Below are 17,351 nucleotides of genomic sequence, written 5' to 3'. Positions count from 1 at the left end.
TGACTAAAACCTCTATGAACACAGTTGAGCAATTGTCCTTGTGGTAAGATGGAAAGTCCTTTGGGTATACGCCCAAGCTGGGTCTGGAGGTAGATCAGTTTCCAACTTTTTGAGAAACTGCCATATTGATTTCCACAGTGTCTGTGAGTTTACATTCCTGCTAGCAATGGAGGCATGTTCCCCTTTCTCCACATCCTTGCCAGTATGAGGTGTTACTTGTGTTATTAATCTTAGCCACTCTGACAGGTGTAAGACAGACTCTCAGAGTCGTTTTGATTTGTGTTTCCCTCCCTGATAGCTAAGGGTGTTGATCTTTTCTTTAAGTGCTTTTTGGCCATGTGAAATTCTTCTATTGGGGATTCTCTGTTTAGATCTGTACCCCATTTCTTAATTGGATCATTTGGGTCATTGAAGTCTGGTTCCTTGAGTTCTTTATATATTTTGGAACTTAGCCCTCTATCGCTTGTGGAGTTGGTGAAAATCTTTTCCCATTCTGTAGGCTGCCATTTTTCTTACTGATGGTGTTCTTTGCCTTACAGAAGCTTTCAGTTTCATGAAGTCTCATTTATTGATTGTCTATTTTAGTGTCCATGCTGCCAGGATTCTGCTCAGGAAGCCGTCTTCTGTGGCAATGCATCCAAGGCTACTCCCCATTTCTCTCCTATCAGTTTCAGTGTATCTGGTTTTATGTTGAGGTCTTTGATCCGCTTGGACTTGAGTTTTGTGCAGGGTGATAGATATGGATCTATTTGTACTGTTTTTGCATGCAGACATGCAGTTAGAATAGCACCATTTGTTGAAGATAATTTCTTTTTTCCATTGTGTATTTCTGGATTTTTTTTAAATCAAAAATCAGGTGTCCATAGGTATGTGGATTTATAGCTTGGTCTTTGATGCGATTCTATTTATCAACGTGTCTGTTTTTATGACAACACTACATGGTTTTTATAAGTATACAGTTGCATTTTGTCCTTTCAAGATCTAAAGAATTGTGTTGGAATTTTGATGGGGATTGCACTGAATTTGTAGATTGTTTTTGGTAGGATGGCCATTTTTACTATATTAATCCTAACGATCCATGAGCATGGGAGATCTTTCCAGCTTCTGATATCTTCTTCAATTTCTTTCTTCAAATCCTTGATTTTTTTCATATGAGTTTTTCACTTACTTAGTTAGAGTTATGTCAAAATATTTTATATTATTTGTAGCTATTGTGAAGGGTGTTGTTTTTCTGATTTTTTTCTCAATCTGTCATTTGTACATAAGAGAGCTATTGATTTTTTTTAGTTAATCTTGTATCCAGTCACTTCACTGAAGATGTATATCAGCTGTAGGAGTTCCCTGGTAGAATTAATTTTGAGCTTATGTACACTACCATATCATATGCAAATAATGATACTTTGACTTCTTCCTTTCTAATTTGTATCCCCTTGATTTACTTTTATTGTCTTATTGCTCTAGCTAGAATTTCAAGTATGATATTGAATAGATATGGAGAGAGTGGACAATCTCTTAATTAATTGCTCTTAATTTTTAATGGAATTGCTTTGAGTTTCTTTCCATTTAATTTGATGTTGAACTGGCTGAGAGGATTGGAGTGCCACCCACAGAGCCCAAGGTTGCCAGTTCGAGTCCCAGGTAAGATAAGTCTGTATTGTGTGATGTAATGTGTCTTTGTCTCTGTGTATGAATGTCTCTGTCTCTGTGTGTTGTGTGAATGACGTCTGCTTGCATAATTAATTCGAAAAAATTTGATGTTGGCTATAGACGTGTTATAATTTTTCTTTATTATGTTTAGGTATGTACATTATATCTTTTATCTCTCCAGGACCTTTATCATGAAGAGGTGTTAGATTTTGTCAAAGGCTTTGGGGGCATTTAATGAGATGATCACATATATTTTTTTTTACAGTTTATATGATGAATTACATTGATTGATTTTCATATGTTGAAACATCTTAGAAGGGATTGTAGACAGGACATTCCTAGAAATAATGTTTCTTCAGGGAATGACCCACATAGAAGGCCCAACCTTCTGGATTATACAGAAGATGTGGCAAAGTCCAACATTGAACCAATGAATGTAGACCAAAAAGAGACAAACAAGGCAACCTGTTACAATCTGGAAACTCCTTGGGAGGCCTCATGCAGGCACCCAGGTTGAACATGGTCCAGTCATTCCTGGTCACTGTGGAGGATGCATTTTCTGAGGAAAATTAGAAAATCCAGTGCCTTTTGTTAAAAACCATACTGCTCTGGAAAATGAATAAAAAATTCCAGTAGAATCTAGAAACATATATTTTGGCAGACATCTATAAATTATCAAAGACCAAAGCTGAGAATACAAATAAATAACATTATAATTGAAGGATTATTAGACATAGGTGCAGATGTGACTATTATTACTTTAGAATCTTGGCATCAGAATTGGCCTCTTCAGGAGGCAGATGTTCAGTTCCTATGAACTGGAACTCTATCTCAGGTAAAACAAACCATGAGATGGGTTTAATGCTAGGACCAGGAGGGCAGAGAGGAAAGTCGAGGCCTTAAGTGGCTAATATAGCAGTGAATCTGTGGGGTTGTGATCTGTTGCAGCAATGGAATGGCCAGATTAACATTCCTCTAGTCTCAGAAACAGACCATAAACCAATTCATGTTTCTGGGAAGGATATTATAAGACACTATAAAAAAAAAAGTCACGGACCATTCAGGCTGTGCAAAAACACAGGACAACAACTGGTGAACTCTCAAAGTTACTAAGCCCTACCTTTAAAATGGTTAGCTAAGAGACCTATATGGGTTAAGAAATGGCCCTTAACAACAGAGAAACTGCAGACTTTAGAACAGCTGGTACAGGAGCAACTAGATGCACAGTACATTGAAAGATCAACCAGCCCTTGGAATTCCCCTATATTTGTTGTTAAAAAGAAATCTGAAAAATGGAGAATGGTAACAGATCTAAGCGTTGTTAATAGGCGATTCAGCCAATGGGCTCTCTACAGTCTGAAATTTCTTTGCCTTCCCCATTGCTTAAAAGATGGCCTTTTCTAGTTATTAATTTAAAAGGTTGTTTCTCTATTATATCTTTACAAGAAAAAGACAAGAGAAAAATTTGCCTTCACAATTCCTACTTATAATAATTCTCAGCCTGCAAAGAGATATCAGTGGAAGATTCACAGGGAATGTTAAATAGCCCCATTTTGTGCCAATATTTTGTAAGTCAGTCATTGGAAATGATATGTATACAGTTTCCTCAATCTATAATTTACCATTACATGGATGACATTTTGCTATCTGATTCAGATATGGATACTTTAGAGAGAATGTTTGAAGAAATAAAGAAAGTTTTGCCTTATTGGGGATTACAAATTACTCCTGAAAAAATACAAAGAGGCAGTTCTATTAATATTTAGGTTATAAAATAAGTTTACAGAAAATTAGACCCCAAAAGGTGCAAATTAGGTTAGGTTGATTACAGACTCTTAAAGACATCCAAAGATAGCAAGGAGGCATTCCCCATCTATGACACACTATTGGGGTGGGTACTAATGATCTGAGTACTTTAAACAAACCTTAGATGGTGACAAAGACTTAAATAGTTCCAGGGAATTATTATCTGAAGCTGAAAAAAAATAACTTGTTTTTAATTTAAAAATTACAAAAGGCACATGTGGATTGTGTGGATCCAAATCTTAACTACATTCTGGTCATATTACCCTCCAAACTCCCCTACATAAACCAAATAAAAATTAAAAACTTATTGAAAAGGTATCTGAGTTAATCATAAAAATTGAGACTTTGTTAATTAACAAAAACAGACTGAACAAAGTTATAATATCTTTTAATAATAATAAAATTCACAAATTATTTTAAAAAAAACCCTGACAAAGAGCTTGTAATAATTTTTTTGGGAGAGATTAGTAACAGCTATCTCAAAATTAAGAGAATTAAATTTATAAAGAGAATGAATTGGTTCCTTCCTTGCATTGTGTGGGACACACCAATAACTGGAGACCCTACATTCTATACTGATGCAAATAAATTAGGAAAGGCAGGTTAAAAATTAAAAAAAACTTAAATAAAGTAGAGCAAAACCCTTATTATTGTGTCCAAAAGTCAGAATTATATGCTATTCTCATGGTGGCACTAAGGGATTTTAAAGAACCTCTGAACAGAGTTACCAATTTACAATATGCAGAAAGAGTTCTTTTGTATACTGAAACCATTGAATTCTTACCAGATGATGCAGAATTGACTTTATTCCTTATTCAGGTACAAGATATAATCAGGAATAGGCATCATTACATACACATAACACATATCTGAGCCATATGGGTCTGCCAAGTCCTCTAGCACAAGGTAATGAAGAAATCAATCAATTATTGATTGCAAATGTGCTTGAAGGCCTCCAAATTTCTTAAAAAAAATCATGCCAATAACAAAAGTTTGAAAAAGGACTTTTCCATCACATGGCAACATGCCAAGGAAATTATAATAAAATGTCCTACTTGCTCTTTTATACAGTCAAACACCACTACCTGTGGGAAGTAACCCAAGGGTACTCAAAGGAATGAAATCTGGCAGATTGGATGTGTTCCACTTTATAAAATTTTATCTATTCCTGAGAGAATTGGGCACCAAAGACACTCCAGCTTGCTTTTTTTTTCTTGACAAAACCGGCTTTTAGGCAAAGAATTTCCCTTGCTTCAATATGCATGCTGTTCAAACTGGACAAGCAGGATACAAGCAAAACAGACTGCCAAACCTTGCCAAGAGAGGGTAGCACAGTCTTTAGAGTTTTCCTGCCTCTAAAAATGGTCTGTCAGATACTCTAGGCCTTCACAAAAGTTGGTTACCCCAATGTTGCAAATGAGACTTCGGGTGATTTCCCAGGCAGTCAGCTGTTTCTGTCATTTCTTACACCTTTTGGAAGTAGCTTGCTTGTACTTCCTGCTTACTTGGGTAATATTATTTTCCTTCTCAGGTCTTTGACGGGGTTGAAGACTATTTTTAGGATAAGACTTAGACTTCTCAGTATAGGACAACTATTGAAATAATCTCTGTTGCTAATCACCTTAGATTGGACGTTTAGCATGTGTTTCTTTCTTGATGTTGTTCATGTTGCTTGTAGTTACGTATTTTTGTGTGTTTTTTTTGTGCCTTTTTTTCCCTGGACAATACTTTGTATTTGTTCTTATTGTATATAGTTTTGTGTTAGGCTTAGAACCCTCTTATTTAGACATAAAGGGGAGGGAATTCATTCAGCCAATAGCCTTTTGGGGTGTGGTCCGAGGTACTATGCATGGGCTAAAGAGTGCAAGTAAAAAAATGTGTTCGCTGTCTTGGGAGATGGTCAGAGTTCTGTTCACAGCTTCCAGTGTCCACAGAGGACCACGGCTCTCTATCCTTATTGTGAGTTTTCCCCTAAATAAATATTTGTTATCCTTTATTCCAGGCTATTGTGGACCTGGTTAGCCATGACTACAGTGGATGATTTTTTTTTATGTGTGTTCTTTGATTTGATTTTTGAGTATTTTATTGAGTATCTTTTGCATCAATGAACTTAAGTGAAATTGGTTTATAATTCTCGTTCTTTGCTAAATCTGTGTGGTTTGGGTATCAGGGTGACTGTGGCTTCATGAAATTAATTTTGCAATGCTCCTTATGTTTCTATTGTGTGGAATAATTTGAAGAGTATTGGAATTAGTTGTTCTTTGAAAGTCAGGTAGAGTTCTTTGCTAAAGCTGACTGGCTTTTTTTTTTTCGGTTGGGAGACTTTTCATAACTGCTTCTATTTCTTTGGGGATTTATAGGTCTATATAAATTGTTTATCTGATCTTGATTTAACTTTGGTGATACCTAGCAGAAAATTATCCATTTCTTTTAGGTTTTCTGGTTTTGTGGAGTACAGATTTTAAAAGTATGACCTAATGATTCTTTGGATTTCCTTCGTGTCTGTTGTTGGGTCCCCTTTTTCATTTCTGACTTTATTAATTTGGATAGTCTCTCTTTGTCTTTTAGTTAGTTTAGATAGGGTTTGTCTAGTTGATTTTCTTAATGAATGAGTCCTTTTTTTTAAGTTGCTAGAATGGTATTTCTCCATTAAAAAATATGTAGACAGGCTGTCTACAAATTCATGAGTTCAGTGGCCATTCTTGCTTAGAAGATACTATTTCTTGACACTCCTGCCCATTTTCTGACTCTTGAAATATTTCTGCTTCCTCTTCTGTAAATTCCCTGAGCCTTGGAGTGATGAGTGGTAATGTAGAGGTTCTGTTTGAGGCTGAGTACTCTATTACTGAGTGTTCTGTGCAGTTTTTAAAACCACGTGTGAGTTTTATAGAACTTTATTAGTCACCTTTAAAAATTATTTACTTGTATATTTTTATGTGAATTGGTGTTTTGTCTGCATATATGCCTTGTAAGGGTGTTGGAACCCCTGGAACTGGAGTAACAGACAGGCTTGAACCACCTTGTGGATGGTGGGACATACCTGGGTCCTCTGGAAGATTAGCCAGAGCTCTTAACTGCTGAGCCATTTCTATAGCCCCCTATAGTTTTACTTTTATGAGATTGTTACAATACTGTTTTGTCTCATTTATCAACTAAATTAATGAGACACCTTCAAACATTTTAAACTACACTCCTGGAAGAAACACACCCAGTGTGGAAGTCATTTAGGTTTTAGACCAAAAATATAGATATCTGTAAGGTTTATTATCCAAGTATATTATACTTGGAAATATGACTGATCTTGCATTCTTTCAAATATCCTAATACTGTATATAAACTTGACATAACTACAAACTACAAAAAAATTTACATTAGAAGGATTGGGAGTGCAGCTTGGTGAAGCCACAAGAAAAAACAAAGGAGATTTATTTAGGGTACAGGGAGATGACCCAGGCGGTAGAGTACTCGCTATGCATGTATAAAGTCCTGAATTCAAATCTACATCAAGTCAGACATGGTAGCATGTGTCATAATTCTAGCACTCCTGGTGGGATGAGACTGAGCACTCACTGGTCAGCTAGGCTGGCAACACAGAGGCGGAGACCCAGTCTCAAAGAAGGTGGAAGATGAGGACTGATGCCCGAGTTTGTCTTCGAACCTCTGCAAGAGAGCCTTGGCACGTACACACCTACACTCATGCTCGTGGACATGCTCACTCTTCCCCCCGACAGGCTTTTAAATTTCGTGTCACAGGGAAAGGGATACAGCTCAGAGGTGATGCTCTTGTCTAAGGTGTGTGAGGCCCCGATTTCCATCTATAGTGACACCAAAGACAGACAAGAGAAAAACAAGAAATCCCAGATCAAACATTACACATTTCAAGCTAAAGTTAAAGACTGCCTAGAACAGGCAAATTCTCCTTGGCATACGAGTAGAGATCAAATGTGTGGAGATTCCACTTTAAAAACGGACGCCCAACTAACGTACAAGCCTGATCTAAACTTCACACTTGGCTATAAAAAGTGACAGATCGGAAGACAGCTTCAGTGTGGAAAATAGTTGGACCCAAACTGTGGACCCTCCCTGTGCCTCAGTTTCTTTGATTCTAAGCTGGGAGGAGTTATGGTTCACACAACACAGACATGACAGGCCCCAATGAGTTGACACATAGAATTCTGCCCACATGATGAATATGTATTTTAAGATGGCTATTATTATGTTTTTGTGATCATAATGCCATTTTTATTGATTGATATTTTTAAGGGGGATCATGGGAAAGCAGGGGACCCAGGACCTCAAACATGCCAGGCAGATATTTTACACCCAGTCACACCCCAGGCTCTCACTGGGCGATTCTAGGCAGGGGCTCTACCTCTGAGCCACACCCCAGCTTCTCACTGGGCGATTCTAGGCAGGGGCTCTACCTCTGAGCCACACCCCAGCCCCTCACTGGGGGATTCCAGGCAGGGCCTCTGAGCCACACCTCATGCTCTAACTGGGGGGTTCCAGGCAGGGGCTGCACTGAATTGCACCCCTATCCTCCTTTTACTTTTTATTTGGGTACAGGGCTCACTAAATTGCTCACACTCTACTCAAACTTTCTGTTATCCTGCGTTAATGGCTTAAGTACGTGGAGTGTGGTGTTTGAATGAGAATGGTCTCCATAGGCTCATATATTTGAATGCCTGGTCCCCAGTTGGTGGAAGTGTTTGGGGAAGGATTAGAAGGCGTGGGCTTGTTGGAGGAGGTATGTCAATGGAAGTGGAGCTTTGAGGTTGCTACTTCTAATTTGCTGAGTAAGATATAAGTTCTTAGCTTCTGCTCCAGTGCCCTGCCCGCTTGCCTCCCAGCCTGACCCCTGCCATGGTGGTCACGGATGCATCCTCCCAAACTATAAGCATGCTCCTGGGTAAATGGGAGAGTGGCGAGCCCACTCAGAGAGCTGAAGCGGACCCTGGTATTAACACCCATTTTCTGTGTTCTTCCTGGTGGCTCTGGGTCAGCTTCATGACTATTTCTACTGTTCCTAATGTTTTACTGGGTGTTGGTTGACACTGCCTGGCTGTCACCATTCTATCCTCCCACTCACTCAGAATGTCAGCAACTTCCCCCTTGTGAATTGTCTATAAGATTAGCACTTCTTTGGTTCTTAGATCAGAGCTTTAGCAAAGAACTTGCCCAACATGTACAAAGCCCCAGGCTCGTTCCCCAGTGTGGTGGCTTGAATAGGAATGGTTCCCATAGGCTCGTGCGTTCAAATGCTTGACCCTCAGGAGTGGCGCTATTGGACGCTGTGGCCTTGTTGGAGAAAGTATGTTGCTGTGGGGGTGGACTTTGAGCTCATAGTCAGTTCACTTCTTGATGCCTGTGGATCAAGATGTAGAACTCTCAGGTCCTCTAGCACCATGCTCGGCGCCACGCTTCTCACCATGACAATAATGGACTAAATCTTTGAAACTGCAAGCCAGCCCCAAGTAAGTGCTTTCCTTAGTAAGAGTTGTTGTGGTCATAGTGTCTCTTCACAGCAAGCAAAACCCTAACTAAGACAGAACCCAGCACTGCACAGAAAACTGAGCATAGTCTGAGTGCTCAGTAGACTGAGGCAGAGGCATCAGAAGTTCAAGGCCATCCTTGGCTGCATAATGAGTTCAAGGCCAATTTGGGCTACCTGAGTCCTTGTCTCAAAAGCTATAAAACTTCTTAAGATTCTGTAGTAAGAGCAATGGGCCGCTTCCCGCCTCCCAGCTCCCTGCCACCGGCTAGCTTTACCTGAAATAATTACATGGAAACTGTATTCTTTTAAACACTGCCTGGCCCATTAGTTTCAGCCTCTTATTGGCTAATTCTCACATTTTGCTTTAACCCATTTCTAATAATCTGTGTAGCACCACAAGGTGGTGGCTTACCAGGAAGGATCTTTTTTTTTTTTTGAGACAGGGTTTCTCTGTAGCTTTTGGTTCCTGTCCTGGAACTAGCTCTTGTAGACCAGGCTGGCCTCGAACTCCCAAAGATCGGCCTGCCTCTGCCTCCCGAGTGCTGGGATTAAAGGCGTGCGCCACCACCGCCCGGCTACCAGGAAGGGTCTTAACCTGTGTCTATCTTAGAGAGGAGAGCTGTATCTTCTGCCTCATTGCCTTCTTCCCAGCATTCTGTTCTGTCTACTCCGCCTATCTAAGCTGCTGTCCTATCAAAAGGGCCAAGGCAGTTTCTTTATTAACCAATGAAAATAACACATAGACAGATAACCCTCCTCCATCAAGATTCTGACTCAGTTCTGACCCTGTTTTGTTTTGTTTTTATTTCTCATAGTCAAGCCCAGTTTCCCCTGCCTGTCCCTTAGTCATGTCATCTCCCATTGATTGAATCTCCTGTGTCACCTCTTTTTCCTGCTTCAAATCCTGGCTTCCATTGTCTAGTGTGGTCTCCAGAAGCTCTTACATAGGTTTTCCTTACTGCTCATGGTACCCAGCCAACCTCCACACCCAGACACCTTTCTTTAACCCTCTCAGTCCTAGCTCCACCCCTTTTTTCCCTGCAGCATCACCAAAACTACTCCCACATCCCACAGTTACGGTCTCTTCCCTTTGGCTCCCCGCATATGGCTGGTCTAATTTTCAGAAGAAGGTCATCATCTCAGATGCTGGTACCCGAGGTCCTTTATGACATCTCCCATCACTCTTACCCTCCCATAATAGCACAATCCTCACACATTCTTTTTTGTTTGTTTGTCTGATTTTTCTGGAACGCACTGTGTACATCAGGCTGGGTTCTAAATCACAGAGACCCACTTGCCTTTGCCTCCTGAGTGCTGGGATTAAAGGCGTGCACCACACCTGGCTTCACCTCCTTATTTTTGCTGCTACTGAAGTGACTAAGATTACAGACACTTTCCTGTCCTGCCTCCATGTCTGCTTGGACTCTTCTCAGCCCTCAGCCCTCCTCCACCAACAGCCATGGCGATCTTGGCATTACATTTGGAATTTCCATGGTCCTGATCATGACCCAGATAGATTCATTAAAATAGTTAATATTTATACAAACTAAACATAAACAAAAATAACCAAAAAAGGTATAAATAAAAATTAATTGTCATGTTGTATCTGAAATAGTAACTATGTCCTATCAAAAAGAATGTTGTAAGGTTCCTCTGATCCTCAGCTAATATGGAAGCAATTGTGTCTTCTGCCTTTGAGAACACTATACTCCTAACACGGGGCAGTGGTGGCATGCACCTTGAATCCCAATACTCTGGGGTGGGAGGTAGAGGTAGGTGGATCTCTGAGTTCAAGGCCAGCCTAGCTTACTGGCAAGTTCCAGGTTAGCCAGGGTTATACAGAGAAACTCTGTCTCAAACAAACACGTAAACACAACCAAACCAAGCAATCACACAAAGCACTGTACCCTTGAGTTTCAGCACTGAGAGTCACTCCGAGTCACTAGCCCACTCTCGGCCTCTGCCTCAGTATAGGGGCAGACCCTAGCTTCTCACCTGTACTATGCCACTACAGAGAGTTTGAGGAGATTATCTCTGAGGGGCTAGAACAAGGCAGAGGAGTCCACGGTGGATATGAGATTGGGTTATAGAGCAGTGGACATGGCTAGGCTTCCAAGGTGCAGAATGGAATAATGAAAAGCATTCCTTGTGAACTTTTACTGGTAGAAGTGAACGAACACTCCTTGTTTCTGCAGTAGGTGCTCTTAACCACGGAGCATTTTTCCAGCTCTACAATATCCCAGTTTTACAAATGAGAACATTCACACTATAAAGGAAAACACATCCCAAGGGTGCTCAGACAGTAAGTGACCACATTTGGATTCCTTCTGCTAACCACACCCGTGGGGGTAGGATTGTAGTCTATGCCCTCCAATCTCCCTGGGATGCAATGGTTGAGCAAAGTATAGTTAGCAACAGTCTGTGCTCTGGGTCACTACATTTATTAAGCATCAGTGTCAGATCTGGGCATCTGATGGTTCTGAGAGTAGGGTGGGTGTCAGGGAGGGAGAATCTGTAGTCAGCCAGGGTCGGGGGATATCTCATGTCAGAGCCGTTTGTCTTTTATGATGTTTTGGATCCATCTGATATAGGTACAGACATCGGTGTAAACTCCCGGCTTCTCCTTTGATCCACAGGGCATGTTACCCCATGACACGAGGCCTCGGAGATGACCTCCACATACCAGGGGCCCTCCAGAATCACCCTATATGGAAGAAAGAAAATCAGAAACTTACACGGAAGGATGAGAAGGGAGAGGAGGAATGGGGTAGAATAGGAGAGTTAGAGAAACCCAGAGATGGAAGGAAAGACTGGTATGGTGGTGTATGCCTGTCATCTCAACTATTCAAGATGCTGAGGCAGAAGGATTGCAAATTTAAGGTTATCTTGTCCTATATAGGAAGCCCCTGTCTCAAAGTAAAAGTGGGGTGTACCTCGTGGATAGAGCACTTGCTGATCATGCTTAAGAACATGGATTCAGTTCCCAGTAAAAGACAAAGGTAGATGGGGTGCCCAAGGACACCGAGTTCCATAAAGGTACAGGTGGGAGAGACCGTGTTCAGATAAACCATCCACCTGAGAGGAAAGATGGTAGGACCTATTCCATCCCACAGCAAAGATCCTTAAAACTCAATAAACAAACAACACAAAGGTATCAAGAAGTTCCTGAAACTGACCAGATGCACTCAAACCTCCTCCAAGTTTATATAAGCAGTAAGAACTACTGAGGGTCATTCTCAGACAAGGTGAGCTGTCCAGAAGAGGCTCTGACTGCCTCAGCTGCTAAAGAGAGACAGTCTCCAGCTTGCTGAGCTGCCTGCAGGATGTGCAGTGTGCTCTGCAGCTCTGACTTTGGAGAGTTTTCACCCATGCTGGAGTGAGTCATTTCCACTCCTGTAAATTATCTCAATAATTCTTTGGTTCACCAAGTTGGACTTTGGTGCCATTTTTGGTCAGTTGCTTGTTCCCTGTCTGGGATGAGTAGATGCTTCTCATCACTACGGGAAGAGATCACAGGACAGAAGAGAGAGAGAGAGAGAGAGAGAGAGAGAGAGAGAGAGAGAGAGAGAGAGAGAGAGAGAGAGAGAGAGAGAGAGAACAAGGGGGGGCAAAAATGCTAAGATCAGCGGGAAAGGTGGGGAAGGCAGGAACTTACGAGGGAGACAAAAACTTAATGCTCTGCACCCCTAGTTCCCAGGCCAACCATGTCTACCTGTTCTTTCTTTGCTCCCAAATCACCATCTCACTTTCTTGGCCTGCTCACCCCCACCCTTGCTTTCTTGGTATGTTGATTTCAGCCCTCCGTGGTCTAGAGTCATTCTGGCACAAAAAGTGTCTGGAAGGCTAATAGTTGGGGACTCTCCAGGTAAGGTATTGGAAACTAGGTGGGTGTGGTGGCGCATGCTTGTCATCCCAGAGGCTGATGCAGAAGGATTTCCGAGTCTGGAGACAAGCTAGGGCTTGTGAGTGAGCACCACAGCAGGAGCCCGGCTGCGGGGTTTGAGGGATCAGCGCAGAGTCCCTCTTGGCAGCTGCAATGCCCTCTCATCTGGAGCTCAGCCATTTCCAAGTGGGCTCCATGGCACCAGTTCTGAGGAAAGATGGCTCGTTGTAGCATCCATTTCGATTTTGAGTCTCTCCAGTTATTCAAAACTTCAGCCAAGGTGACCATTTACTGGAATTGTTTCTTAAGTTTTCAGGCTCACGAGGTTCACCCATATTTGCCTAGCCATTGTAGTGTCTGGCTCTTGGTGTCTGCCTCTCTGTCCTCGCATCTAAACTTCCTGTTTCTGCTGGGTGTCGTGTGTGTGTGTGTGTGTGTGTGTGTGTGTGTGTGTGTGTGTGTGAGTGTTCGTGTGCACGGGCGGCCAGCAGTCGACTTTAGCATCCTTCCTCAGGAATCATCTGCTGCGTTTTTCTGAGACAGGGTCACTCACTGGCCTGAGCTCACTAATTAGGCCAGGTCGGCTGGCCAGGGAACCCCAGAGATCTGCCTGTCTCTGTCCCCTGGTACTGGGATGACAAGCACACGCCATTATGCCCTTCAGCTTAGGTCCTCATAGTTGCCTGGCATGTGTTTGACAGGCTGAGCCATCCTCTTAGCCCCAAGCTGGCTTGCTTCTTTTTTATCCATCTCTGCTTATGTGAGATGGAGTCTCTTCCCCCGTCTTGTCCTCCAGTGCCCTCCCAGCTGGCTTTCTCAACCTCTGCTCCACTCCTTTCGGTCTGTGTCTCTGTCTTCCTGTTTGCTGTGGACTTCACGTCTCTGCTCCCATACTCACCTGGCAGGAATCGTTCCCTTCTTTCTTGTCACCTGCGCACACCATGTTTTGGGTGATCTGACCAGGGTAGGCACGCTCACACTCCTTCCTGGACACCAGTTGGACATCAGCGCACTGAATGGTGTCTGGGAAGTCACCTAGGAGGGAGACGGGCCAGGCTATGGGAGCCATTTCTCTCGTGTCTTCGCTGCCCTTCCCCCCATCTCCTATTGATTCCATTTTTGTTTCTCTCTCATGCTTGGAATCCATCTTCCTTGACACCATCTCCTGATTGTTCCTGTCCCCCATCATTATTGGTCTGACGTCCTGACTAGTCATTACTTCTCCATGAATTCTTAGTTGCCTTTCATTTTGTGGCCATCTTCTCCATGCTATTCATCCATCCATATTCGGTCCAAATCCTCAACCTTCTCCTCCCTCCATCTTTCACTATACAAAACCCACTTGCTGGTCCTCTCCATCAGCATCTTCTCATGGCCCGCCATCTACCATCCATGTCCATCCTTAGGACCCCCGCCAACCCTCTCCCCTCACTAACCATTTTTCATTTTGCCCCAGCCGAGGATCTGGCAGCTAGGCTTCTTCTCCTCAAAGCAGTCTCTCCTCAAGGGCAGAGGCTGGATCTTTTGAGAGAATTTGACTTTATTTTTCAGATGCACCATCATGATGTCGTTGTCGTGGGTGTTGGCGTTGTATCGGGGGTGGATAATTGTCTCATCCACAGAGATCTGCCTTTGGAAATTCTCTGTTTGCCGCAGGTTGTGTTTCCCCAGGAGCACCTCCAGATTCCTGGGGAGGAAGCAGCTAGGAATCACCTACAGCGCTGGGCTTCACCTGAGGCCCAGAGAGACCATCTGCCCTACTCCTCCCTCCTCCTTTGATCTTTCCCAGCTCAGTCAAAGGCAAACTCATTCCTCTAGAATTTTTCTTCTTTTCCTGTGGCACAGCTTGACATTTAGCTCTGTAGCTGCACCTTCTACACACAGATTCTACTAACCACAGATCAAAACCACGGCAGCACCGAGCATGGCGGGGCACACCTTTAATCCCAGCGCTCTAGAGGCAGATGCTGGGGGATTTCTATGAGTGTGAGGCCACCCTGATGTACAAGATGGCTCAGCAGGTCCAGTGACTGCTGCAGAAGCCAATGACCCGAGTTCAGCCTCCGGAACCTACATAAAGGTGGCGAGGAGAGGACCTGATCCCACAAATCGTCCTGGGACCTTCAGAGGTGCACCCACACAAAACTATTAATAAATGAACATCTGGATATGTATGGGGAAATGTGTCACTATTAAACATATACAGATTTTTTTCTTTCTATCTTTTCCTCAAAAAAATAGTTTAACAACTACTCATGCAGCATCTATCTAAGAATAATTTTATTTATGAATTTATTTTTAAGACTTTTTTATGTAATTATGTGTGTGAGTAGGTGGGGCTCACATGTGCATTTGAGTGTGGTGCCCATGAAGGCCAGAGAAGGTGTTGGATCTCCCGACGCTGGAGTTGCAGGCAGTTGTGAGCTGCCATGCGGATGCTGGGACTGAACTCTGGTCCTCTGCAGGCATGTGTTTTTAACCACTGAGCCATCTCTCCAATCCTATTTTTTTAAAGATTTTATTTGATTTGTGTGTGTGTGTGTGTGTGTGTGTGTGTATTGGCCTGCATGTGCAGAGGCCAGGAAAGGGCTTTGGATCCCTCTGAGTTGGAGTTATAGGCATTTTCAGGCTGTCTGGCATGTGACACAGGTGCTTGGATCCAAGGTTCGCTTCTAATGACTGGGAAGCAAGTTAACTACCGAGCTATTGCTCCAGCTCCTGCTTTTGTTTTTTGAGAACGTCTCTTGTAGCCCAAGTTGACCTCAAGCTCCCTGTGTATCTGAGGATCAGCTTGTGCTTCTGGTTCTCCTGCCTTATCTCTCAAACGAGAAGACTACAGTGGTACTGTATCGGGCCCAGTTTGGGAGATGCTGGGATGGAACCCAGGGCAATCACTCCACCGGCTCCTGCATCACATCACCACCTCCTTTCTAGCTCCCGCGAGGGTATCCATAGACTACACACAAGTGTCTCATTATTATTTTTTTTGCAAGAGTCGCATAATTTTTGTTTTTTTGCAAGAGTGTTAAGTATCAGCAAATCTGGATATCCCTCAGGGTCTTGGAATCATGACTACCCTGGCTGATCAAATGTGCTTACAGGATGGTGAGTGCTCAGGTCTGCCTCCCTCCTGAAGTCTGCACGTACCCGGTACCCTCTGGATCCCCCTCCATTCACTTCTCCAGGAAAGAGACACTCACGGTCTTTTGCAGTGGGCAGCTGTGAGCACCCATTGTGAGTCAACGAGGACCCCACCACACAGCAGGTGGCCTGAGGTGTAGAGGGCAGCTTGGAACGGATGAGAGTTCTTCAAACAGGGGCCACCGTGTACCACCTTGTCCTGCTCCTCCGTCCAGGCTGAGAGAAAGAGGGTCTGAGTGAGAGAAGAGCTCAGAGAGCCTAGACCCTCCTGAGACGCACCGCAATCCAGCCGGTCCCCAACCCCATCCTCGCCTCCAGTCCGGCCTCCCATCCCTCTACTCTACCTCTCTCCACTCCTCCTTTTTTTGTTTTGTTGTTGCTGTTTTGCTTTTCAAGACAGAGTTTCTCTGTGTACTACTGGCTGTCCTGGAACTCACTCTGTAGACCAGGCTGGACTCCAGCTCTGAGATCTGCCTGCCTCTGCCTCCCGAGTGCTGGGATTGAAGGCGTGAAAGGCATGTGCCACCACGCCTAGGCATCTCCGTCCTCAAACCCCCTTTCCAGACTTCTCCCTGGCCAGTCCTCTCAGGGCTCATCCCGATGCCCTCAGCTACCATCTGCCAACCATACCCATCCACCCACACACCATCTCCCCCTTCTATGATCCTTTTATCACCTGGGTTAGCAAGAGCCAAACACATGGCCAGCATCTTCACCACCAGCTTCTCCATGCTTGCCTGGAGTGGGGAAGGCAATGATTGTGTTAGTCAGGTCCCCGCCCTGCTCCTTCCTCACCCTCTCTGTCCTCCCTGTCCTGTCCTGTCCTGTCCTCTCCTCCTGCCCTTGTTTGATCTCTGCCCCCTTCTCACCTCCTGGTTTCTCATTTCCCAACCCACACCTGAACCTGAGGGTCCTGTAGAGCAGATGCAAAGCAGGATGTAGACCATGCCCATGGTTCCAGCTGCTCTGGGGAAGAAGCACAGCCAACCTTCCTGCCGCCTCCCTGGACTGTGGTCTCCCTTTCTGCCAACAGAGAGGTTAGTCCCAAGGGGTCGCCGACATGCTTCCTCTCAGTGGGACTTCTCTTTGGTACCTTGGCTCCATCCTTACCTTTCACTCACCCCCTATATAGGTGTTGTAGTGCGTATGTCTTACCGTTTGTGGCCAGCAGCGTACCTGCCAACACTTAGGTAGGAAAAATGACACCACCTATCACAGGAAAAGCCAGAGGGAGAAACAGTCAGCAAGGCAGGGTGTTCCACGGGAGAAGGGAGAGAGCAGGCTGGTGAAGGTGGCCTTACGATCCGAGTTGCACAGGGTAGGAGACCCCTGGGTGCGGGGCCCTAAGCAGTAGAAACGGGAACCTGCCTCGCACTATGG

The 17,351-nt window shown here is 43.7% G+C and overlaps 1 protein-coding gene across 1 annotated transcript; it reads right to left on the bottom strand.

Annotated features, from left to right (window-relative positions):
• Positions 1-11,492: 11,492 nt before the first annotated feature.
• Klk6 (kallikrein related peptidase 6) lies at positions 11,493-16,702 on the bottom strand. Its single transcript, XM_075952753.1, has 5 exons — positions 16,648-16,702; positions 16,031-16,187; positions 14,267-14,517; positions 13,729-13,865; positions 11,493-11,651 (listed from the first exon to the last, which is right to left on the bottom strand). Exons 1-5 carry the CDS (start codon positions 16,700-16,702, stop codon positions 11,493-11,495), a joined length of 759 nt encoding a protein of 252 aa, XP_075808868.1.
• Positions 16,703-17,351: the final 649 nt, after the last annotated feature.

This window comes from Microtus pennsylvanicus, chromosome 18 (assembly GCF_037038515.1).
Source record: "Microtus pennsylvanicus isolate mMicPen1 chromosome 18, mMicPen1.hap1, whole genome shotgun sequence".
NCBI classification, from domain to species: domain Eukaryota; kingdom Metazoa; phylum Chordata; class Mammalia; order Rodentia; family Cricetidae; genus Microtus; species Microtus pennsylvanicus.
Note: the sequence above shows the minus strand (reverse complement) of the source record. Positions and strands in the feature narration are given on the sequence as shown.

Excerpts from the sequence above, each read along its gene's own strand:
- Klk6 (XM_075952753.1), bottom strand. The coding sequence starts at position 16,702 with ATGGAGAAGCTGGTGGTGAAGATGCTGGCCATGTGTTTGGCTCTTGCT. Across the intron at positions 16,188-16,647 it reads TTTGGCTCTTGCTAACCCAG|CCTGGACGGAGGAGCAGGAC; the intron begins GTGATAAAAGGA and ends TCTTTCTCTCAG. Across the intron at positions 13,866-14,266 it reads CTGGGGCAAAATGAAAAATG|GTGACTTCCCAGACACCATT; the intron begins GTTAGTGAGGGG and ends TCTCCCTCCTAG.